This window comes from Daucus carota, chromosome 8 (assembly GCF_001625215.2).
Source record: "Daucus carota subsp. sativus chromosome 8, DH1 v3.0, whole genome shotgun sequence".
Lineage (NCBI taxonomy): Eukaryota > Viridiplantae > Streptophyta > Magnoliopsida > Apiales > Apiaceae > Daucus > Daucus carota.
The window spans coordinates 5,950,700-5,970,858 of record NC_030388.2 but is presented as its reverse complement, the minus strand read 5'-3'; the positions used below and the strand labels follow the sequence as shown (position 1 = coordinate 5,970,858).

Below are 20,159 nucleotides of genomic sequence, written 5' to 3'. Positions count from 1 at the left end.
CTATAAAAGGGACAATTCCTTAAAAGAGCAAGTCCAAGAGTGTCCTAGTTCAAGCCCAAATATAATATAAAATATCATGTTCAAGTAATTTAGGACATACTTTAGTAATTTGAACTCCAACAATGTGCCTTATTCTCACAATATGTCTAATATTTTGTTATTAAAGACTATCTTCCATCATTAAAGCATAATATAAAAGTAGAGAGAGAAAGAGAATGTTGATGAGAATTTATAATAAAATATAGAACAGGGCAAGGAGAGATGTGCCCCAAAAATAGGACTTGAGGAGGTTGTCCTAGTGATATAGGGCATCACTAGGACATTGTTGTATCAAGTTTTTTCATCAATTAACCTAAATTATAACTTAGGACATGAGATAGGGCATCTCTTGGACTTGCTCTTAACTATAAATACAGGCTCCTTGTAAGATATACTTGTAAGAGTCGTAACACGCGACTGAAATTTGTAGCAAAAACTAGATGCACAAACGGATCTGACAATTCGTGTCTGTGTATTTTTCGTGTCGTGTACTTTCGTGTCATGTACCTGGTACACGAACACGACACGAAATGAATTCGGTTTTCATAAGGCTGATCTTGAGCCACCATCCAAGCACGAATATCTTCGTTTATCTGAAATCCAAACACGAACACGATACGAAATAAAAACGAAATAACATGACACGAAGTACACGAAATTTTTGTGTGCTTAAAAATACACGACACGAATTGAATACAAAAAATACACGAAATGAAATATACACGAAAAGTACACGACACTAAATGCACATAAAAATACACGAAACGATAAAATAAAATATTAAATTACATTTTAATATTTTAAAAATTGATATTTAATTAAATTTTATATATTATTTGATATTATATCTATGTTATTTATAAAAACTACTATTACAATTAAATTCTATATGATAAATAATGTTATTACTATTTATTATTAATTATCTATCATTATAATGAATTAATATATCTTGTACTTCGTGTCGAGTACCTGATGAATAAACCCAAAACCGACATGAAATTAAGTCTTGTACTTTCATATTCGTATAATTTCATGTCGTGTACTAAAAAAATAAACACAAACACGAAATTTTCACGTCGTGTCGAAAATTGTCGAGCCACACATGCAAATGTATTCATGTCACCCTATCGGGCATCCTATGAGCTTCACTATTACTCCTTCCTTCTCATTATAAAAGCTTTTGATTTTTTACACGTATTTTAAGATATTAAAAAGTCACATCTAAACATCATTATTCTTTATAAAATTTATATCAAATAAAAGTTTAAATCTTTTATTTGATATAAGAATATTTTTTTTTATTGAATGTAGATATTTTACATCTCAATATATGTGTCAAAAGGTCAAACATCAGTTAAAATGAGACAGAAAGTATTTGTTTGTTGTCATATACTCTTCCTTCTTAGTATTGTATCTCGATAGTCTGATGTATCTATTTTGCTCAGATGACGAGATTATAGTATATCTGTCAACATTTAATTTTAACATGAGAAAAAATATTGCTGTATTGTATCTTGATAGTCTGATGTATCTATTATTCTCAGATGACGAGATTATAATATATCTATCAACATTTGATTTTAACATGAGAACAAATATTGCTGTTTAACAATCATAAAATAATTAACTGAATAAGACTTGAAATGCTTTAAGAACTCAGTTCATCATAAATATTATAACCAGCATTTACATTTATGTAAAATTCAAAGCAGTAAAAGAACAAAATATCTATTAGACATGCAAAAATGTAAAAAATAATAACAGGTGGCAGAAGCAACACAGGGAACTCGGGTGTACATGATTCAGACCACAATCAAACGATGACTATTTTGAACTCTTTGGCACGATGAATCAATGTACTTGCAAAAATGATCGAATGGGCTGCTACACTTCTTTTATATGATAATTTTGTATAAAACAGAATCTACTACCAGTTACAACATCTTTTTAAGCTAGCAACTGATCTCATCATTTAGAGTCAACTGACTCCCAAAGCTCAGGTTTAGACTTCAGCACATCAATCTGATCCACAACGAGTATGCATGTTTCATGTCTATCATCTTATAGAAGACTGTCCAGCTGAGCTTGCAGATCATGTATAGAGACCATATCGATGACACCTTTTAGTTCTTCAGACGAGTATTCTGATTCTAGAAGCTTCTGGACTTGAATATGAGCTTCTACAATATTGGTCCTGCATTAAGGAAAAAAGAAATTATACCAACTGGTAGACAAAAGTAAAACCAAACAAATCCAGAATTCTATGGTGTAAAATGATATGAAAAGGTATGAAACTGAATACCTACATTAAATCCGGTTATCTTATAATTATTATGGGCATGGGACTGAAAGAAGACTTACTTTATTGGTTTAAAAAGAATTGTACGCGTTGATGAATTTTGCAAATAAAGCTTCATTTTCTCCATTACTCTCGGGAGTTCTTGCTGTAGGGCAGCACTAACCTGATTCAAAAGGGTGTTCAATCAGAATAACAGTAGAATAGTGCAGAAATGATTGAGGTCATCTTTAATCAAATAAAACAATCATTAATCATTGTGTATTGTTCCACAGGATAACAAAAGTATAACGCACTTGAAAAACTTTTAACATAAAAAAAAAACAAAATCATAGCACAATTATAACTTCTTTTGATTAAACCTACGATTATTCCTAAATCACTAAATACATATCTCTCTGCGTTTCATTAATTTTGTTTTATATCAGTTCAATTCTTATGTTACCCACACGGCTGGAAGTGTCCAAGAGTCGAAATTCACAATATTTTAAAAAATTTGCATATACTTGGCCTAAAATGAAGTGTCCGGTATCCATGCCCATGTTCGAGCGTTTAGTATCTGACGTACATTGATTTATTTAGTTTTGGCAAACTAAAAGAAAGTAAATTAAATAGATTATGCTAGATTTCTATACTAGTTATCAAGACATACCTTTTGAACAATTTCAGCAACTGTAGCTGGTTTAGCAAAGGCATGATCTTTGAGAGGTCTTGCCATGACAGACTCAAGTTTTGGATTCTGCGTGCCCGAGGACAGTGCAGCTTTCACCGCTGTCACCTAAAAGATGTTTTCGAGTGTAAACGCAAAAGAAAATTCTACTCAAGCAAATATTGAGTTCAAAGATTAAGCTATAAATCACCCAGTCATACCCAGATGCTTAATATTAGGCATATAGCTGCTCACTGAGCTGCAATATGTAATTGTCATTAAGGATTACATTAAGATTATTGTTGCTACATGCTAATTTCTTAAATATAGGTCATGCCCCAAGTTATAACGTTTAGAGCTACCTGATCATGTTCAGTGCACAGAGATATCAGGCTACCTGGTCTCTTAAATAGTTAATATAATTAAAGCTAATCTAATTAAACTTACGTACACTGAACCATAACATATATAATACCTTTGTTACAAAGGAGAGCATGGGGTCCACAAGAAGCTTAGTGACGGACATTATAAATTCTTCACAAGTGGCCTTCAGATTTTTCTCTAATTCCTGCGATATTACATATTTCAGTAATGTGTTAAACTTTGACAAAAAGCCATCGCTCTGGGTGGGATTAGATGCATATTGTACCCAAAATATTAATATAAAAAAAAAATACTTACCTTGGGGGACGAGAGTTTGGCACGCATTCTAATGCTCCAAAAAAAATCAAGGGGAAAAATACTACTCCCTCTGTCCCCCTAGGTAGTTTACCTTGGGGGACGAGAGTTTAGCACGCATTCTAATGCTCCAAGAAAACATAGTTCCGTAACTTATTTTTTAATTTTTTTCTTTTGAATAAAAATTTGATGTTTGAATTTTTATACACAAAAAGAAAATCTCAAAAATAAATTACGGAACTATGTTTTATAACAGCCATAAAATGCGTGTCGAGCAGTGAAAAAAAACTGTAAAGAAATGAGAGGGACGGAGGGAGTAATTAGCAGAGGGACTAAGAGCATCTCCATGGATGTTATGTATATTTGTTAGCTACAATTTAGTATATGGATAATCATCTAAAATTATAGCTAAGAGGTTATAGGTTCATTCCATGGTGTTATGTATAATTATATTATCTAAAATTATACATAATAGTTTTAGAGGTTTTACAAATGTAGCTACCCCAATTTTAGTTATCTATATTTTTTTTGCTAAGGGGTAATGGTTGGAGTGTTAAATTTTCTATTATCTAAAATGTGCACATAGATGCCATGTAGGTGCCACATAAGCAGTTTTACCTAACAGGTCTAATGCCTTGGAGTTGCTCTAAGATTAAATTATTTTTATTTTATCACACATCTACTCATAAATTTTCATTACGAGACATTCTAGTATTCTACCACTTGAAGGGTGAGGACTGCTATGCAAATTTCAAGAAGTACAAAACACAAGAACAAGTTTAGATTTTTCCAGTGCACAGCTACCAGGGAGCAAGGAGGTGACCCCATATCGACCAGAAGCTCTTAGGTCAAGTCACCCGTGAACCAATCCAGTAAATAATAATTTCTTGGGTTCGAAAGGATTCGTTCGATACATATCAGCCAACTAATGCCAGATACGTAAGGTTCAACTTTGATACCAAAACCTTGACTAAAAAAAAAAAAAAAGAAATTAAAAGTAGGTATCTGGTCAGGCTATTCATAGCATTGTCAAATCGACATACTAGACTTACAAATTTGGTTTATTTTGCTAGTGTGACCATAATGAAGGACTTTTACTGACAAAATGCAAATGAATTTTAACTTTCAAGGTAAAATGTTATTAGCTATATAAAAACAAGTTACCTTCTTAGCATCAATTTGACTTTCCAGGACTCGGGGAGATAACGTTCTCGCCAAAGAAGTTGACCTTGACCAATCAAATAGTGAAGCCTGACCTCGAAGAATCCTTCTCAGGTGATCCTGGTGATAGACGGATTAATAATTATTATTAAAGCACTGGCCATTGTCTACATTTAAGTATCATGTTCAGGACTATTTCAGGTAACTGCTTCTGTCTACTCCATCAAATAGGCAAGAATTCAGCTCTCACGGGGTAATAACAATTGATATGCATTGTTTTTATATATCAGTGTTTTACTATTTGTCCTGCATCACCATCACATCACACAGTGAAAATGGTGTAATGTTCACAGTCGCACTCTTATTGACAAGACAACATAAGATCAGGGTTACTTACCAATAAATGAGAAAAATCAAGTTCCTTGTGGGTAACTGAAAATTCTATATCAAATGGTGCAATCTGAACAGGGAAGAAGGAAAAATATATAATAAGCAATCATATTTCCATAGTGAGTGCACGATTAAAAAAATTTAGAGGTAAGGAAGTAACCTGTTCTCTAAGGATAAGAAGATGCTTTATAAGAAAAAGCTGCCCATCCATATGCGATGATCTTTTCATAATAAGTTTGCTTGCTTTCTGTAGCACACATGAAACAACCAATTATGACAGAAAAATGAATAGTATCAAAAGAGTTCCTCCTTAGGGACCAGGAACAGGAAACGAAATTATTATCACTGAGATGAAAATTCATGACATCGTACTTGGATGGATATGGAGCAAACTTCTACAGCTTCCTGATCATTAATAATGTTAAAATTAGTAAAATAAAAAGTTCAAGTATTGGAAACGCGGATACTTGGTATAAGTGCTACTCTAAAAAGAAAGAGGATGGGGAAGGATAACTTAATTACCTGTGCCAAGCCAGTAAAAACTTCTTGTTCCAAACACTGGTACAACTTTGATAGGCAAGACACAGTTTTCTCAAGCGGAGGGTACCAAAATTTTGAAACATCTGCACTTCGATTATCCTGCGGTTAGACAGAAAAAAATTGAATGGTATATATGAAGTTCAATGGATCCTAAGATCAGAGTTATTTTCCCCAGATTTTAACCAATATGTGACCCTTTAAACTAAAAGTAGGCAAATGAAAGTTGGCAAATCTATTGAGGTGATAACACTAGCTTTAAAAGCAGCAGGTATAGACAAGCTTCCAAACAAAACAATGATAGAAGGGTGGGTGTACAACATACAGATATAACTTCTGATTTCAACTCAGCTGACTGCTCCAGCTTTGCAGGGTAGTCCAGATCTTCATCAAAAGGAATATAATTTGCAATCTATGACATATACAAGAGAAATAAGCCATTTAGCGGGCTGGAGTACATATCAAACCACAATATACTCATGCTAAATAAGAGAAAATACTATTAGGTAGATGAAAATTATTAGTCTATGCTCTAGACTTGGATGCAGATCGTTAGGTGGTTGCCTTTAACTTTTCTTGCTGAACTATATGCGTAGTATATAATTGCCTACAGAAGTTATACTGATGAGGTACAAGGGTCGGGTAGGGAGCATAATCAAATGATACCATGAGGCCCACCCCGGCTACCAGGATCATTCTATCTTATGTTTAAAGGGATAGTTTTATGAACACTGATCCGAAAGAAAAGTTCATAGCCACGAATGTCCATAGAATCCCTTACATCCCTACAAATAAATTATGACTTAATGTAAAGAAAACACTAACATGAGGATTAAGATTATTATTTTATGCATTTTAAAACCCTAGACTTCATTGCAGAGTGGATATTGGTTTAACTGTTGCCCAAAACTTTGAATATTACAGGCTTACAGCCATAGAAGACTAAACTGATGAGATTCAAGTTTCAGGTAGCAGACATAATTAATTAATTTCAAAAAGCCCTAAACCCAGATAAGATATTGGTCAATAACATGATTGAGAAATTAACTTTCAGAACATATATATTACAACTAAAATAACATAAACATCCTAAGACACGTAAGATCAATAAAAACACTCCACAAAATCTAATAAAGCTATTAAGAGAGCAATAATGTTATAAACCTATAAAAAGATAAGATGCTTTGACGACTTGGCAAGATCAATGATGCTTAAAAATTGAATCAAAATAACTCAACTTTATTGGTCAAGTTGGACATAAGAGATCTGTCACTGCTTCTTTACGATTAAGATAATAAGACTTTTAATGAGAATAATAAATGAAAACATATAGATTATTCACTAGTCAATTTTCAACTATTAATAAAAGATACTTATGTCATTCGTACCTAGTCAGGTACAATTATAGAGAAGGAACACAATTAAGGATAAACTGCTATATATGCTGTTATGGAAGCGCAGCATTAAGTCATATCCTATATATATGTATTTAACAAACAGCTCATAAACACTCCCTCAATTTTTGGCTTCAAAATTTGTTAATAGTTTGAAAAACTGTTGGCAGCTTTGGTGTTGATTTCATTTTTGCTAGTTTTAACCTTAATTTGTTAATTTTCTAGTCATAGTCTATATTGTAAGAGAAATATAAACATGTTGTGTGCATTCAATTAGGTTTTAATCAAAAATTTCATTCTCTCTTTTCTCTCATCTTGCTCTTCATAGTTAATTCTGCGATTTTAATAATATTCTGTATAAATGTGATTTGTATACCTCATCACGGATATGTGTTCTAGCACGAAAGGTCAATCTCTCATGAACATCTGCTAGAATTCTATCTAATGTAGGACGTAATCCAGCAAGTGATTCACTTCGTCTGCTTAGTTGTTCTCCCAAAACTTCCACTTTAAGTATCTCCACGAGTTCACAAAGAGTGTCAATGTTGGTTTCGTGTATCAGTTTCGGGCGCAATGTGTCATAAAGGTAAGTACACCTGTGACAAATTATAACACAAAAATGAGAAGACACAACAAAAACTTATGAGATAAAGCTAAAGCTTAACTAGCAAGCATACCAGATTCCAAAAAACAAATAACTGAGATAATGTCAGAGATGTGAACAATTAAGTAAAGTGCATAGTTCAACAGTCAATTAAAAGCTGAAACAGAACAAGGATTATATTATTCACATTTAATGTATAGCAAATCAACAGCAATCTAGAGGTTATTTCTCAAAATTTTGGCATTTGCACCACACTCAGTTGCAAATTATTTCTACTTCCTGATAACTTCTAGTAACCTAAATTCAAGGCATGCACTAGTTACGCGACATTAGGCTTCCATATTAACATTCAACTAGGATAAATTTCCTGAGGTTTTTAAAAAAATTTAAAAAAAATGAAACATACGAATCTAGTGCATCACTCACATGAATGAGATTCACATTTCACCCAGGATAATAGAAATCCTTCCTGAGGTTCGCAAAAGATATCTAGTTCAACTCAAAAAACAGATAAAACATATGAATCTAACGCATCACTCACATGAATAGTTTAGGGAACCCCGCGCCTCTCTCTCCCATTTTTGATGGTACTTCTTTTACTATATATACATATTTTTGTAACGCAAGTGTAAACTCAAATAGGAAGACGACTATAAATTGTGGAGACGATGTATTTTACACTACATCAGAACCAATGGTCCTGTTTGCATATTTTTCAGAAATAAGTTACTTATTTCAGAAAAAAGTACATAAGTGTACTTTATTTTTAAAAATAAGTGACTTGTTTCTGCAAATAAGAAATGTTAAACACCTATTAAATACTTCATACTAAAAAATATTACGTAAATGTGAAATTTTTTTCCGAAATAAATCCTTATTTTCACGAAAAATGAGTGGGACCAAACATACCCAGTAAAAGATACTCGTAACACATTAGTTACAATTTAAGGACAAGCTATGAAATGTGCACTTTGGAAGCCCATCTTTGTGAAAGCGATAGCTGCTATAAAGTTTGTAGGGTCATAAGAAGAGCACCATTTGTCTCCACACATATGCATGGTGACTAATTACTGGATATAATGAAAACTCGTATGTCAAAATCAAGAACAAGAATAGTGACAGAACTCACAGAGGATCTATTAGAGGAGCTAAACTTGAGATATCCTCTGAAGAAGAAGGGAAGAAATGATCAAATAGTTGATGTTCAAGCTGACAGACCTGCAATTTCAATTGTTTAGGAAAAAAAATTCAAACACCATATACTTCATACAATGATATCAACAAAGCCCGTGATCCCTACATGTGTGTAATAACAGCCGAAGGAGCAAACCAGGGTAGTGACTATTAAAATCAGAAAACAATGATATATACATACGGCCAATATTTTGGCAAGGCATAGATTGGACAAGTAGGGAGTTCATGCCCAATATGTGTATATAAACTTTAAATTTAAATATAAGTATTAGTTAAAACCAATCAAGACCAGTCCTTGAAAAAGTATTGACTTTAATACACTAAAGAAGTTAGATCAAGGTCACCTGCATTAGGTATGCACATCCTGATCTTGTCAAAGATGGCAGTGCCTCTTTCTTAGAAAATACTGATATCCGCTGCTGCACAATGTCTTTTATCTAGTTGCAGTAAAGAAAAGAGAATATGTTTAGTTTAGCATTAGCGAATCATGTACAAAATTACTATATATTATAACAATTGTAGAGAAGCAGAACAAAGTAGAACATGTGTGGATATACCAAGGACAGCCGATGTTCACAGTATAGTCTGTGGCAATCAGCAAGAATTTGAACATACTCTCTTCTTTGTGATCTGCTTTCAATCTCTTCCAACACTGGCTTAAGCTGCAAATACATTCAAATGTTAGACTCATTTCCTTCTAGATGTGAAACATGCTTTTGCATGTAAATGATTGATATTTCATCATTATTATGCTTTACTGTTCTAAGCAAAAATTTCTTCTCAGAGATCTATACAGCAGGTACAATGAGAAATAATACCTCACTTGCTGCTGCCTTGAAGCGAACATAAATGATGGATGCCTCTACGCCCTCAGACACAGATGCTTTGCTGCCACCACTGTTCAGCATTGCTGCCTGGACCTGAGTACAATGTGGAAAAAAATTGACAAACATTCCACAATTTATCCAAAACGAAAATCTGCATACTTTAAAATGAATTTACCTGAGAAGTAGTATTCTTCAGAACAGAAGAAATGTGAGTACGAATCATACTCAGTGCTCGAGACTGTAATACATGTCAGTAAAATAATAAGATTTTTGGATAATTTAACCAACAATAATATAGTGAAAAATGCAACTGTTTAAAAATGAAGCATAAAAAAAAAGCCGCCAACTAATAAATGAAGTGCCACTTAAGTACCTGCAGCTGCCGAAATTTAACCAAGTATACACCAGATTCAGCATACTGAGGATTACTTTCAACATATCTACATACAACATGGAAGATGTGTTCCATTAACATCGTTACACATATGACAAGTTCAAACTTATATTTGGGCTAAATGTGACGAAGGATCCAGTAGGCAGTAAGTGCAAGTATCATCCTTTCTCAAGAACTGTGATATATTAATAAGAGGATATCACTGTAACCTTAGATAAGTCAAACTCAAAGACAACAAATGGTCTAGTACACTGAGCACTTACGATATGCATTCATCAAGTCTTTTGAGTAGTGGAAGAAAGTTTTCGTTTGCAACGTTCATAGTTGGAGAATAAAAACTGTTGGCAACCTGGAAAACAATGAGAGAAATTCAAAATATTTGACTTCCAAAAATGGAAGTACGCAGATCTGGTTACAACCCAAGTAATGTTGTTTAAACTAAAGTAGGAGGAAAGACAAATATACAGTAACACTGTCTTTTCTCAGATTTCCTTGAAGCTTCAAATGCAGAAGCATTTCGTCATACAATATAGTTTTGCTTCAGTTGGAAGAAGCTAACATAAGAAAGTTCGTTTCCACTTTATATGGGAGAGGTAATGAGTTTAAACATTAATAACAAAGTAAATGGGGTACATCTTTTCATGTTGTAAAAAGGCCAAGAACATGGCTTAAATTATTTCACATACTGTTTAACTAGTAGAAAAGTCATGTAATTATTCTGTAAATTTTCAAATTGGGGAACCCAAGTCACTGATGGTTTCATTTAATGTATTAAACGTAATTCTGTTCCTCTAAAACTCACATGATACAATTAACACTCAGTACAGCATGGCCATGGTACATGAGTATTTTGGTAAAAACTATATAACATAGCTTCCAAACCTTACATTCTCCAATTCATCAAAGTAGTTGAGCTTGCTGCGAAGTGATTCTGCAAACTCAATCAGTCTTTGCTTCTCAATTAGCTGTTACAGAAACAAGCACTTCATTAGTAAGACAGGTATTAAAATCATATAGACGTGCAAATATCAAAATATTTTTTTCAGGGGTTGACAATGATACAAAATTTGATTTTCTTCTTTATATCTACTTGTGTAAGAGTGAAAAACCTGAACATGCTACAAGTAAACCAGATAAACATAGACTGCACAGTCTAATGAATGACACGTGTTTTTTAATAATCAGAATGTATCTCCTTAGCATTATTGCACATATTGGTTGTTTCAGTAATAGTACCATTTTCTATGTTCACAAATGAACCCACACTCGTTTATTTGTGCTTGATCTAAGGAATTATTAATAGGCACAAGATCCTATATTAGTATATTATTTTAAATAAATATGAGAATCCATCCTTAGCATTATTGCACATATTGGTTGTTTCAGTAACAGTACCATTTTACAAGTTCACAAATGAACCCACACTCATTTATTTGTGCTTGATCTAAGGAATTTTTAATCGGCACAAGATCCCATATTATTTTAAAAAAATATGAGAATCCATCCTTACATGTTCATAAATGGTCATGATTTTATTTCAAGCTTGTTATTTTAGATAGAATATGCAAGTCAACTAAAAAGACAGATACAATTGGAACTAGAAACCAATCAAGTAGACTGGCAAATGTAAACCTCCACATAACTTCTTATCTAGAGTCATTAAAGTTATATAACAAAAACTAAGCAAACAAATTACCAGTCTAATCTAACAAAATAGAGGGACATACCAATCTGTCACATGCATCATGAAGGGTTTTCGTTTTTGTAGCTACTGCTTGATGTTGCAACTGTAAATCATCAAACAAATCAAGGGTTTCGTCCACCTGCAAAACATTAAATTGTTCAGCCACATTTAAATATATTTTTACATTTAGTGGTATAAACATATCGAGTATGATATCAATTGATAAACAAAATTTTTCTACCTGTTGAAGTATATTATTGCATGTCTGTATCCTCTCTGTTAAAGTACTCACATAATGCTGATACTTCTCTTCTGTCTATGCAAATATGTTAAAAAATCAGATGCAATAAGAACTTGTATCACTTTTTTTCCGAAAATTAAATGTGCAAAGAAAATATACATTAATCTTGATGTTCTAACCTCTGATTTCATTGCCGCTTCAAGATCTATAAACCAGTTATAAAACTGCACAAACGAAAAAGTCTTAATCTACGAATAAACTTAAAGTATACTCCAACATAAATGAGACTCACAGAAGGCTTCAGTCTACTTATAAGTGATACTTGACATAGCAGATTCCATCTTTTTAAGTTAATAAAAAATCATGCTTTACAGCAAGCCAAATACTTACATACAGAAATGTACAAGCAGCTTCTAGCCTTGGCGATTAATTACTTGTGATTTGTATAAATGCATAAATCAACAAGCTAACTAGATGCAAGACAGAGGGAGAAAAAACCTACTGTGGACAGGGACTATGGCAAGGCATTTATCCATTTTATTTTACTAAATTGAGCAAGTAAAAGAGACTCAACAAGCAGCAAAAAAACAAAAAAAAAAATAGAGACTCAACATTTTTTTTCAATAAGTTCATAACCAGCACATATTAGTATAGTAGTTTAAGATATCCAGTCATACAGAAGACTCTTCTTAGATTATTATACACCAACAATTTCTGAGATAAAAGTAAAAAAATTGCAGCTTCTTATGCTAAAGATTATGATAGAGACAAAAAACATATAATCAACAAAGATATTAGGGCAGAGAAAAAAAAAGGAAGACCATTATAAATCATTATTTGATATAGAAGTTTGCAAAACATTTCTGATACTCCCTCTGGTCCACAATGTAAGTGGCTTGACTCTTGGGACACATCTCAATGTCTTGACTACATGGTAGAATTAAAAAATTCCAGTTTTTCCTTTCTGATTAAGACTTAAGAGTATGTACACGAAATTTTAATTCAGATTTTTTTTTTTTATAAAAGATCAATTTCTACTATGTAGTCAAAACACATTGAGATGCATGCAAAAAGTCAAGCAACTAACACTCTGAATCCAAGGGAGTACTCTATTTAGTTGAAAGGAATGATAATTTGTATGTATGGAAAGATATTTTAATTTTCATTCATATTTCCATTCGCTTCCTACTAATTCAAACTAAAGTAAAAACCCGCCAATTTAAGAATGTATGCTCCGCCCTCCTACCTATTCAATTTCTTCACAATCTTCATCATAGAAAATTAGCATTATTTCATTTTCCCAGTCCTTCTTCATCCTTCGCTTCCACCTTTAGTTTTGTCTATAACATTATATTTCTATTAATTCTATTCTTCCTAAATGAAACTATTGGTTTTCTGATAGATGAAGACCATAAGGATCAAAAAGTGAAGAAAAGAAACCGTTTTGTTACCTGATTTGTATTTACCAACACTGCTTTTATATCCCCAGATTCTTCCATATTGCTGTGCTTGGTTGATACAGACATCCCATTACATTCCCCGGATAAATTATCCTATGAGAATCAGAATCATAGTAATTAAATTTTAATCAATACATAGTTTAAAAGAGATGCTGTTGTAAGCATGTGCAGTACTCACGGGCTTAGCTGGAAAAGGCCGTTCCGCAACTGCATGAGAAAGCGCGACAATTGCAGCTTGTTGCTGCTCTGTCATTGGAGCATTCTGTACCAAAAGAATCTCCATGGTTCATTAACACATTTACAATCACACTACAAGATACAGAACTACATACCAGATAATAAAAACCACGACACAACAGATGGCTAGCAACAAATATCACAAATGTACAATAATCAATATCATCACAATGCATCAGTCTTGATCGACTTGTCATACTAATAATCCTCAGCATCAATTCCTTTTACAAAAAAATCAACAACGAAATATCTACATCCTTTACAAATTCAGTTACGAAACAAATCTCAAGATACAACTTACAATTAATCTCATGTAACAATCACTTAAGTATTATAATGCCCCTTGAGGATACGTCAGTGGACGTGTGTTTTGTATAAAAATAAGTAACATAGAGCAAGTCCAACAGTGTCCTATTTCGAGCCTTAAATTTAATATAAAAATTATGTCCTAGTAATTAAAGACATATTTAACAAACTCCAACAATGTGCCTTATCCTCAATATATATTTTATATTTTATTATTAAAGGTTTACATTTATCATTGAAGGACAATATAAAGTAGAGAGAGAAAAAGAGTATGTGTAATAATTTATTACAATATATAAGATAGGGCAATGAGAGAGGTGCCTTAAAAAAAAAGGTTTGAAGAGGCTGTCCTAAGACATCACGAGGACTTTGTTGGATCGACTTTTTTTACCAAATGCCCTAAATTCTAGTTTAGGACATCATATAAGGCATATCTTGGACTTGCTAGTTTAAAACAAAGCAGTATTTTACATCTTGCTGTTTTTCTAATGAGGAAAATCAATTCTCTCAGTTGTGCACATTACTAGTTCATTTACGAAAACCGAACAATCAGTGTGTTACCACAATCAATCTCTGAATTGTGTACATTACTAGTCAATTTACAAAAACCGAAACACACAGTATCTACATTCCTCAAAAAGTCTCGAGACGCAATCGACAATCAATCTCAACTAACAATCATTAGTTCCTCATAAACCACTATCAATTCTATCAATTACACATATAATTCCCCTTCACTTACAAAAACCAAAACACGCATATCTACATTCCTCAAAAAGTCTCGAGACACAACTCCACTATCATGATGCCTATTAAACGTCACTCAATTTTCTCGAATGCTCACACACCTGCTTCATTCACGAAAACCGAAAACTCCATCACCAAAACAAACCGACATATATAGATTCCACAACAAGCCTCCATATTCTTCTGACATAGATTTAGAGATAACTTCGCCAATAAAAATAAATCAAATTGGGGAAATAATCAAAATTATAATTATGATATATATGTATATACCTGTTCCCAAGAGGAAGCGAAATTGTAACCTTTAGAAACAGCAGCAGATCTGGGAACACTTGCTCGATTCGTCGCCATTTCTTAGATCCCAAACGATCAGATCGAGCGCTATTTATACACACACACGCTGTATGTATTTTCTACACAGCTCTTGCACAGTAAAAGTTAAACTGCATTATTATTATTATTTGGGAAATGGAAGAAATGTTTGGAGTGTGGTTTTAGCATTGTTTATGAAATGTCTTTTTTTTATTAGAATTTAAGTGAGTTTTAAAATTTTTGTTAAATGGGAATTTATGTCTTAAAATGGATGGCTCAATTTTTAGTTTAATTTATCTTAAAATAATATTATATATATGTGTGTGTGTGATAATTTCAAATTTTAATTAATTACGTGTACTAATATTTTAAAATAGTATGTCTATGGTATTTTTAAGGGCATATTTTTTCGCCATTAAATATTGGAAAAATTACTCACACTACCTTTTTAAAAATTAAAACTATAGTTATTATAAAATTTATTTTTGGAATTGTAATTTTTAAAATTTCATTTTCAAGAATATGATTTACAACTTTTGTAATTAAAAGTGCAATTTTTTTTGACAAATGAAAGAAGATTTTATTGAATATGATACAGCCAGGACAACACCCAACTACGGATACAATCAGATGTTAAAACAAATAATATACTAAAAATAATTAGATACAATTAAATGATTTGTTTAAGCTTTTTAAAATAGTTGGATGCATGCAGCCACTGATCACAGCAGAAAAATGAAGCAAGTTAATTATTGAAAGCATGAGTAACATAAGACAGATAGCCATGACAAACATTGTGATCTTGAGCCATTTACAAGGCTACATTTAGCTAGATAAAAGAGGTATCATTGCAAGAAAATTGCTACACAACTCGGAAAATATCTTGTTTCTGTCAGTTAATGGAGAAGGATTCTGCAGCAGCTGTTCCTCCTCGTATCCGTTTTGGCATGATTCAGCATCAGACATGGCTGCTGCCACATTCGAATTAACAGTATCGTAAGAACTTGTGCTCCAAGCCAAAGATGTTTCTTGTAGATTATCTAGAGCTTCAGCATACTCTGCCATGCATTCTTCTAAGCATTTAAACTCATATTCGGTTTGGTTAGGACTGTGCAATTTCACAAGATAGTCTATGTGTGCTTTTGTTTCTGTTGCCTTGTCTATGCTTTTTTCCAAGGCAATGGTGGCAAGGCCCTTAACATCGGAGTTCTGGCTACGAGGATCGGATCTTAGGGAGGATAAACAAGTATCAGAATAAGGAGTTCGGCTGCAGGTTGTTGAAACAAGGTCTTCTTGACATGTTGCAATTCTTAGTAACAACACTAAAGTGCTGATCAACAAGATGGAAACTGAATAAGACATGGAATGTATGGTTTTAGAAAGATTGTATTGATTTTCATTGAACTGAAGATTATATATACAAAGCAATTGCAAGATTATTCAAGTGAAAAGCCAGCAAAAATAAGTGATTAGCTCAATTGTCCGGCTTTGAACCCTTCAAATCAATTTTTTTTTTGTCATGAAATTTTGATTTATCTCTGTCCAGCAGTGTAAGTTCCAAATGACATAAAACCATATTCGAAATTAAATATTGGGTGCTTATTTAATTTTCGATGTGGCAGAGTGGCAGTAATGTTGGTAAAGAGCTGTCTGTATCATGTACAAATGCTAGAAGCTCATACATGGTCATAAGGCTTGAGCTATTGAAATGTGGCATGATTAAAGATCAAGTACTGTAGACAAGACAAATTTAATAGAAAGACTGTGTAGTCATGGCCTGCAAGAGTAACTTCAGTCGAGAATCAGAACTTTAGACTGAGAACTTACTTTTTTTTTTTTTTTTTGCTAATTACCCGTGATTCAAACTCATGACCTTTCTTGGAGAAGCCAAGAGCTCGAACCACTACATCAACTCACACACCCGACTGAGAACCTACTTTATATCTCAAACTCCAAACAGAAGACTCTTTATTAGGCAAATTCTGGATTGACTTTCTTCTATGTGATTATGCAGATCACCATCAGAAGAGGAATCTATATAATCAACAAAGGCATTTTCTTGAATAGATTTGTACATACTATATTTTGATAGCCATTTTATAAAGATAACGGATCATTCTTGATGATAGCCATCGACATTTTTATCTCTCAGGGCATATTGGCATGTATGGTACAAATTAAGTTGCGCAACTTCTAAGCTTGAATGGGCTGACATATGATCAACAATTAGTCATGGACATCTGGGAAAGCAAATAATTCATGCAAATAAAGCTTCCAATATTTCTGATAAGGCTTTTTAATTACACATGTTATTACAGTTATGTAGCACCATGTCCCAGGAAGTTGATTGTGTATTAGACATGAGAATCACTTGGAAAAACTTACAAATCTAAATGCAAGAAGAAGCTATTTGAATGCCTCCGAAAATATCACAAGAGACCAATATGTCATAATATGCATTGTAATAAAAGTTTTGTAAAGAATGAAGGCCTTGGGCTATACTTAGAATTTAGATGTATACATATCAAATACAGTCAAATTCCCAGGAGGTCACATATTAAGATCATAATTGTAAAGTCTAGCGTGATCCACTAGCCATTCACTTCCCTGAATAAGTCCCTCTACTGTAAATTTTGAGGCCTGTTGATCAGTGAGATTTCGTTTATAGCCATCCCATTCAACACGCTGATCTAGCAGTGAGCCTAGCCCTGAGTTCTGATACTCCCCATAGAAAATGGTTTCTGGTGGTGTAATATCTCTGACCCATTCAGTCCATCCCTGAGGATTCAATAATGGTCCAATCTTCGAGTGCATGACAACTGTTGTTGAATAGTCCTTCCAAGGCCTCCCCAAGTAAGTATCAGCTGTCACATTTTGGTTGTTAAATGTGGTGGAGAGATCACATCCCTGGATGCAAATTCCTGTATTTTGATTAGGGTCTGATTTGCTCTGAGCTGTTATAGCAATGAACTGTTTTGGAAGAGGCTCTCTTGGTTGGATTGTGCAATTCTGTAAAACTACAGCTGCATTCCCAAATATAAAATCTACAGTTCCTGTGATCTGACAGTCACGGTAGTATTGGCGGTTGGCATGCACGTAAAGGGTGTCTTGGTATGCTTCGAATGAGCACTTGTAGAAGATGGAATGGTCTGATGAAGAACGCATTGCTACGGCCTGTCCTTTCTCTGGCCCTGCTGTGTTTCTGAAAGTCATGTGCATTGCTACGAAACCTCTACCTTCTGCAACTGCATTAGTACAATATCAACAATTATGTGAGCAAAATGATCAGTACATTGTGTGAGATAATATAATTTCGTACAAAATGGAAGAAGTGATGGCCTTGAGTTTTTACTTACTTAAGGTGCCTGAAATGAATGTAGGTGTTAAATCCACGACGTTCAAATTATTGGTGATGATGGTTTTCCCTATTCCATCACCATACATGGTCACATTCCATTGACGCTTGCCAATGGTGGCATTCTCAACGTATACGCCTTCCTTTATGTAGATGACAAATCTGTAGCGACTCCTCTCAGGAATGTTTTTCACTGCCTCTCCAATGGTCTCGAAGTCGCCTGAGCCATCCTTAGCTACTGTCACATTAGGCTTTGGTAAATTTTTTTCTATATCTTGAAGTCTGCGGTTTGGATAAAACCAGCTTGGACTACCATCTACTTCTGAGTTTAGCAACTTTCTGTTCATAGGAAACCTGAGTTTGCTGAGTATTTTTGTAACAATTGCTAAACTGTTACTAGTAAACTCAGTGGAATTTCTCATTGCAGTTCTAACTTCTTCAGTTAGTTTCATATTACCCTGAGAAAACTCCTGTAGCCCATCTATGCATGTTTCCTGATAAGTAATGGCTGCACTGAGCCATGTCCTTATGTCATTTATAGTGCTTGTGCTTGGAGACAACTTGTTCTCAGTCTCCGCGAATCTTACAACTGACATGTTGACATAATCAATGGCATCCGAGATGATGCTTTCACAGCTACTTAATGCATTCTTTGATAAGGGACTATTAATAGAATTGGAGTCGGCCAGCATTTGAGTAAAAGAAGAGAACTCTACAAGTGCATTAACCGCGGCTTGGAGGGAGAGCACAAACAAGTCCTCTGGATTGTTTGAAGTAGAATTTGTGGCGCTCTTGAGTGAAGAAATGCTGGAAGAACAAGAGTCTGGATACAAGGTCACCTCACATATAGCTTTAATAGATTCGGTTGTGGGAGTTGAAGATGAGGAAGGGGGACTTTTGTTAGAGTTGTCATTCCTCTTTAGACCTCCAACCAATGCAGCTATAATGATGATCACCAACAGGATAACAGAGACAGATATGATGATTAGGCTCTTCCTTGCCTTCTTGCGAAGTGCATGCTCTTCTAACTCTCTTTTGAACATGTCTATGGAACTCATGTTTTAGTTTCTTTCTTGGTGTTCCAATGATTTTGAACCTGTTTATATAGGCATGATAACTCGAAAAAAGGCTACTAATTCATCAAAATAAGTGTCCCTTTCATTGACCAAGTCTGACTCAGATAGCTGGATTTGTTTAATGCTACCAATAAGCCAGCCATTTGTGGTAACAACACTAACAACAACAGTAACTACAATACTGCCAATTTTATTCTATTCATTAGCCAGTATCTTATTTTTGTATGGACAAAAAACCAAGTCTGGATCTTTGGCCTGTCCATAAGTTTCAATTCAACTACAACTATATAGAAACTGTGAGTGTTTACACAAACATATGGTGATTTGGAACTCATATGAGGGTCTGAGCTTATACTTCTTATTTTTGTGCTTTATTACTATTATTGCAGTGTGAAAGTTGGGGGTTTTCACGGAACCAGTCTCTTTACTTCTGAGAGCAGATTAAGGTCTGCATGCAGTTAAGTAATGCATATACTTATCCGAAAGATTATTAGTTGATCCTGGAGATTGTTCCACTTGTCTTATCTGTCAGGTTCAAACCAAGTTAGCTGATTAAAATTTGTATTACTAATTAA

At 33.7% G+C, this 20,159-nt stretch overlaps 3 protein-coding genes across 3 annotated transcripts; all 3 read right to left on the bottom strand.

Annotated features, from left to right (window-relative positions):
* Positions 1–1,686: 1,686 nt before the first annotated feature.
* Positions 1,687–15,275, bottom strand: LOC108199731 (conserved oligomeric Golgi complex subunit 3). Its single transcript, XM_017367675.2, has 25 exons — positions 15,115–15,275; positions 13,730–13,813; positions 13,543–13,644; positions 12,271–12,315; positions 12,092–12,166; positions 11,894–11,989; positions 11,054–11,131; positions 10,430–10,515; positions 10,146–10,212; positions 9,948–10,010; positions 9,764–9,865; positions 9,503–9,607; positions 9,290–9,382; positions 8,881–8,969; positions 7,524–7,743; positions 6,079–6,165; positions 5,739–5,855; positions 5,589–5,621; positions 5,377–5,463; positions 5,224–5,286; positions 4,830–4,946; positions 3,463–3,555; positions 2,991–3,116; positions 2,404–2,504; positions 1,687–2,236 (listed from the first exon to the last, which is right to left on the bottom strand). The coding sequence occupies exons 1-25, from the start codon at positions 15,190–15,192 to the stop codon at positions 2,104–2,106; spliced, it is 2,340 nt and encodes a 779-aa protein (XP_017223164.1). The 5' UTR covers positions 15,193–15,275; the 3' UTR covers positions 1,687–2,103.
* Positions 15,276–15,978: 703 nt separating this feature from the next.
* LOC108198068 (cell wall / vacuolar inhibitor of fructosidase 2) lies at positions 15,979–16,515 on the bottom strand. Its single transcript, XM_017365849.1, has one exon. The coding sequence runs from the start codon at positions 16,513–16,515 to the stop codon at positions 15,979–15,981; it is 537 nt and encodes a 178-aa protein (XP_017221338.1).
* A 1,083-nt stretch (positions 16,516–17,598) lies between these two features.
* On the bottom strand, positions 17,599–19,600 carry LOC108198067 (pectinesterase 3). Its single transcript, XM_017365847.2, has 2 exons — positions 18,510–19,600; positions 17,599–18,398 (listed from the first exon to the last, which is right to left on the bottom strand). The coding sequence occupies exons 1-2, from the start codon at positions 19,564–19,566 to the stop codon at positions 17,704–17,706; spliced, it is 1,752 nt and encodes a 583-aa protein (XP_017221336.1). The 5' UTR covers positions 19,567–19,600; the 3' UTR covers positions 17,599–17,703.
* Positions 19,601–20,159: the final 559 nt, after the last annotated feature.

Bases quoted from the DNA above. Each gene is read 5' to 3' on its own strand.
- LOC108199731 (XM_017367675.2), bottom strand. From the start codon at position 15,192: ATGGCGACGAATCGAGCAAGTGTTCCCAGATCTGCTGCTGTTTCTAAA. The intron at 9,866-9,947 runs GTAAATTCATTT...CATTGTACTCAG, and splicing joins TGAAGAATACTACTTCTCAG to GTCCAGGCAGCAATGCTGAA. The intron at 6,166-7,523 runs GTATACAAATCA...TATATGTCATAG, and splicing joins GAACACATATCCGTGATGAG to ATTGCAAATTATATTCCTTT.
- LOC108198068 (XM_017365849.1), bottom strand. From the start codon at position 16,515: ATGTCTTATTCAGTTTCCATCTTGTTGATCAGCACTTTAGTGTTGTTA.
- LOC108198067 (XM_017365847.2), bottom strand. From the start codon at position 19,566: ATGAGTTCCATAGACATGTTCAAAAGAGAGTTAGAAGAGCATGCACTT. The intron at 18,399-18,509 runs GTAAGTAAAAAC...GTACTAATGCAG, and splicing joins ATTCATTTCAGGCACCTTAA to TTGCAGAAGGTAGAGGTTTC.